Source organism: Phycodurus eques, chromosome 9, assembly GCF_024500275.1.
Source record: "Phycodurus eques isolate BA_2022a chromosome 9, UOR_Pequ_1.1, whole genome shotgun sequence".
In the NCBI taxonomy this organism is placed as follows: domain Eukaryota; kingdom Metazoa; phylum Chordata; class Actinopteri; order Syngnathiformes; family Syngnathidae; genus Phycodurus; species Phycodurus eques.
In genome coordinates this window covers 17,121,189-17,125,941 of record NC_084533.1, presented here as the reverse complement: position 1 = coordinate 17,125,941, position 4,753 = coordinate 17,121,189, and the positions used below count along the sequence as shown (strand labels likewise).

Below are 4,753 nucleotides of genomic sequence, written 5' to 3'. Positions count from 1 at the left end.
TTAAACCATATCCATTCTTCTTTACAGAACGGTGGCCTTCCAATGAGGAAATTATATGCTATGAAAAAGACTATTAAGGCTTGTAACCAGAGGAAACGAAAGAAATTTGCCAGTCTGAAAGTGAATGTGGTCACAATCCAAAGAGGAGTGTGCATGCTGGTGGAAGTGACAAAATGTGGCTTACTACCATTGTTAGCAACAACAGTTCCTCAGGAGTTTTCTGGGGAAATTTTCAAATGAAAGGTCACTCTATTGTATAAAAGAGTGTGCGGACAATCGCTTTCCTTGCCATTTACATCAAACACAAGGTAAGATGCTACTCATGACAAGATTTAATCAATGCATGATTTTTTTTTTTTAATACAAGCACAGAACATACCGGTCGATATTGTACGTGGCTAGAGAATGAAATTGTATTATTAGACTAGAGGGCACGCTATAAAAAAAAACCACCAAACAATCAGTATAAAAATATATAGTATACAAATATAACATTATATAACATTTCCATACAGATGAATTTGATTGGCTTCAGCCTTATCTGTGCATTTCTGCACGTGGGTTATCAAAACCCACTGAGCTCCTGGATGCTCCAACCTAACGGTAGGTTTGCTCAGCCTGAAAAGACTTCAGGTGAAAGTTCAAGTGATCCTCTCTTTACTATTTTGCGGTGTGTGTTTGTTTTCCATTTAGTTCTGGTTGTGGAGGTAAATGGTGCATTGGGCCAACAAGCCCTCAAGTGCCTTCACTCAGCAGACAGAGTAATAAATGACGGTGACAAGGATATAATGTGGAAGAAGAACGGTAAAGACGAGGCACAGAGGGGTAATTCATACCTGGTGAAGCTACAGGAGAGTTTAGGAAGAGGCAACTATAGCTGCTACAGCACAAACGGCTCTTTTCTCAATCACACCATCGTCCTTATTCAAGAGAACAACACGACGAGAAGGAAGATTCTGGCAAAACCTGAACTGGGTAATTGCTTTTAAACCATCAGTATTAGAAGATGTCAAAATAGTATTTCAACTTCATGTGAAATGTTTGTGTTGATATGTCTCGTTATGTGTAGAGGATTATTTGAAGTGCTCAACACAGAATTTTGAGGGAGCATTCCAATGCTCTTGGAGCTGGCACAGGGCTCGTGTTGGAGAAGTAGCACTTATCAGAGCTGGACGGTAAGCTCACACACGCTGTAGCCATATTTCCTGTCTCGCTGTCCAATAATAACATACTGCTCAGACTCACTGCAGTGCTGAAAGGAACAGCCAGAAGTACTTATTTTTTTAAAGCAGAAATACATTTCAGGGTCAAGGGCACATCTATGGATTTAGTTGCACGTGAAAATAGTCATACATGATGAATGAATGAATGATAGTAAACGTTGTTATTATGGAAGTTGTCTGGAAATTGGAAAAACACAAACAAAACCCAAAAAAAAAAAAAAAAGAATCCTCCTATGTTCTGATGATCTCTAGAGGTAGAGATGTTGAGTGCTCTGTGGACATCAGTGGTCAGCACTGGACGTGCTCCTCCGATCAGAGTCATCTCAGCTGCTCAGTGGACGGCACCGGAGACGGGATCTCCTGTGTGGACAAGCTGCACTGCGCATTTGCAGAGGAGAAACAGCGTATCTTCTTCACAGTCTACGTGAAGACAAAGAATTTCCTGGTGGAGAGCTACAACCAACACTTCTACCTGTCTGAAATTGGTAATTCTCATGTTTGTTTACCAGACAGCATGGTCTAAAGGTTGTTTTAAACGACCGTAGTCTCCCTGACACATTTTGTAACTGAATTCTAAAGTCGTTCCACATTCTGACCCTGCATTTATAGACCCACGATTCCTGAAGTAGGCGAGGTTAAATCACCTTGGATTACATTTTTATATTCAATTTTTTATCTGACACAAAAATGTCAGAATATAATAAATACCTATACTGTATATAACTACTTATTCAAATGTTTGTCAGATCAAGAACATCATTGTGTTTTTATGGGATCATAATGTAGCTGGTTTGTTTTGTTTTGTCACTATACCAAAAGTAATAGTAACATTTTGAAAATGTTACACTGTTGAGTTGTGATTAATTTGCACTGCTGTACTTTTGTAAAAATCCCAATCCCACAGAAGTTGGGATGTTGTGTAAAAGTAAAACAGAATACAATGATTTGCAAATCCTTTCCAACTTGTATTAAATTGAATACAGTACAAATACAAGATATTTAAGGTTCAAACTGATGAACGTTATTGTTGTTTTTTTTTGCAAATATTCTCTCATTTTGAATTTGATGCATTTAATACATTCTAAAAAAGATGGAACAGGGGCATGTTTACCACTGTATTCTGTTTGTATTTAGGTTTTACATGACGTCCCAACTTTATTGGAATTGGGCTTTGTACAGTAGTTCATTCATTTTGTGCATTCATCCTTTTTTTTTTTTACCCTACCCGTTTTGGTTTAACAGTGAAACCTGACAAAGTGAAGATCAGGAGAGTCAACACATCAATGATAGAATTGACTTACCCGGGCTCCTGGAGCAGTCCCTACTCTTACTTCCCCCTCACTTTCCAGGTTTCACAGAGAAGACATGGGTGTAAAAACTGTGACAAACCCTGCCATGACTCAACGAGTACAAAGGTAAGGATCACATTTTAGTTGGAATTAATAAAATGGCTAAGAATGAAGATACATTTAACTTTTTGGGTTGAAAAACGACACAAGGTTTACATAAATGTCAGTGAAAGTGCTATGTATCTCTGTCAGACCTTGATGGTGAACTCCTCAAGCACTTGTCAGTTTGAGGTGGAGAACAAGTGGACTGTCTGTGTCCGAGCCAAGGATGCCTTCTGCAATTCACAATGGAGCGAATGGAGTCATCTCGAGTCAGTATTTTAGTAGGATGGTAGCCATTTAGCATTTTACTGATTCATTGTTTACCAGACTTTTGACCATCCCAGCACATTCTGCTACCTGTTCCCCTCATATGCCTTGGGTTTTTGTCCTTTGTTTGTTTTTTTTTAGTTTTCTTTTGGTTCATAAACATTGTTATCCTCCACTCTGTTTGTATTATAATAATAATAATTATTATTATTATTATTATTATACAATTAAAATACTAATTTGACAATTATTTCATTTCCAGTATAGAATGAGGAAGAAGAGGAAAAGAAAGCAGAGAAAACAAACCAACTGAGAATGTATGGAATAAATGTAATGGAAGACCTGGACATCTGTAGGAACAATATTTATTATATTTGATATTCTTATTAATATTTTTGTTTATTAATAAAATGTTGTTCACATGTGAAATTGACAATTGTCTGCTTAATTAATACAAAAGTAGCCCACCTTAATGATAAAATACAGTGGTGCCTTCCGATACGAGCTTGATTTATTCCATGACCAGGCTTGTAAGTCAAAATATTCAAGTCTCAAATCAGCTTTCCTCATTGAAATGAATCCAAAGGCCATTAATCTGTTCCAGCCTCCCCACAATATTGTATATTGTACTTTATTAAAACATACAATAACAACATAATTACAAATAATGTACAGCGTGAAACCGTTATTGCCACATTTTTCACTTCCACTCAGTGGACATTGTGCTGCTCCTTCCAGTGCGGGCGCCGTGACCACCTGCGGCAGTATGGTAACAGACAATTGAATATACATGGAGGTGTTCTTCACTAGGCTGCAATTATCGTAGCCATTTTTGGAAGGGTTAAAAAATTATATGCTTGTGAGTATGGTTACATTTGTCAGCGCATTCACACCATATGTGTCCGAATAGCCACAGCTTAAAGGGTTTTAACAAAGTGACACCGATACTGTTTGTTAGCCCGTCTATTGCTTTTTGTGTTGTTAGTCAGCATTAAGCAAAACAGACTAAAGATGGCAAAGCTATCTGGTTGTTTTAAATACACAGTGTGTAATTCTCTTTGTTTGATGTTTAGTTTGACAGTAAACTTCAACTGGCAATAAAAAGCTTGAGGTATTTTCTTTAAGGAGAATTCACGATCTGCTAAACAAAACTGCTGCTTGTTGTGAAGTGAGTTGAGTTCAAATCCGGCCGACCGTCAGCTCGTATCTTGAAGAACTCATAAATAGGGTCACTCATATCAATGTATTACTGATTGTTTTTTCATATCTTTGCACAGTTTTCTAAATTTCAAGCCCTCAACGCTAGGTCATTTTTATAATATTTCCCCTCGTGTCACAAGTTGCAATACTTTTGTTTCGTGAGTTTGCTGATGATGAAGTTACCTCACTTTTTCACGTGTGGCATGCGGACATCAGATTCTCACCCTGTTCCTCATTTTCAAACCACACCGACCAGTCTGTGACATTTGATGAAAATTCCTCTTCCAAATTGTAGCTTTGCTCTGTTCTCTGGAAGGGGATGTGGCATTTTATCCATTATGAGGTGAAAGAAAGACGTACAATAGTTTCGCCTATCCTCTAATGATAGACCCGTCAGACCCTCTCAGACATCGAATGAATATTAAGTATGTATCTATCTATATAGGATTTGTCATTGTAGTGTTGCAAACACTCATCATTAGAGTGTTACTGTTAAAGATCCTAGTTTGGTATCATTGACTTTTGGCTTTAGTACAGACATACATAAAACATACCTGTTTCTGTGTAAAAAAAAAAAAGAAAAAGTACACAACGTTAAATTGAAGTAATCCAGTGGGGTTCACATAGACTAGACTACTACTGAACTACTATACTCCATCCCATTTATGTTTA

At 37.4% G+C, this 4,753-nt stretch overlaps 1 protein-coding gene across 2 annotated transcripts; it reads left to right on the top strand.

The window, feature by feature from the left end:
- The first annotated feature begins 211 nt into the window (after nucleotides 1-211).
- il12ba (interleukin 12Ba) lies at nucleotides 212-3,232 on the top strand. 2 transcript variants are annotated; one of them, XM_061686019.1, is made up of 8 exons: nucleotides 212-308; nucleotides 516-603; nucleotides 694-975; nucleotides 1,070-1,175; nucleotides 1,476-1,708; nucleotides 2,466-2,638; nucleotides 2,765-2,883; nucleotides 3,149-3,232. In XM_061686019.1, exons 2-8 carry the CDS (start codon nucleotides 516-518, stop codon nucleotides 3,192-3,194), a joined length of 1,047 nt encoding a protein of 348 aa, XP_061542003.1. In that variant the 5' UTR covers nucleotides 212-308; the 3' UTR covers nucleotides 3,195-3,232. The 2 variants fall into 2 exon arrangements, with proteins under 2 accessions (XP_061542003.1, XP_061542005.1); XM_061686021.1 differs by having other exon boundaries at nucleotides 3,144-3,227.
- The last annotated feature ends 1,521 nt before the right edge of the window (nucleotides 3,233-4,753 follow it).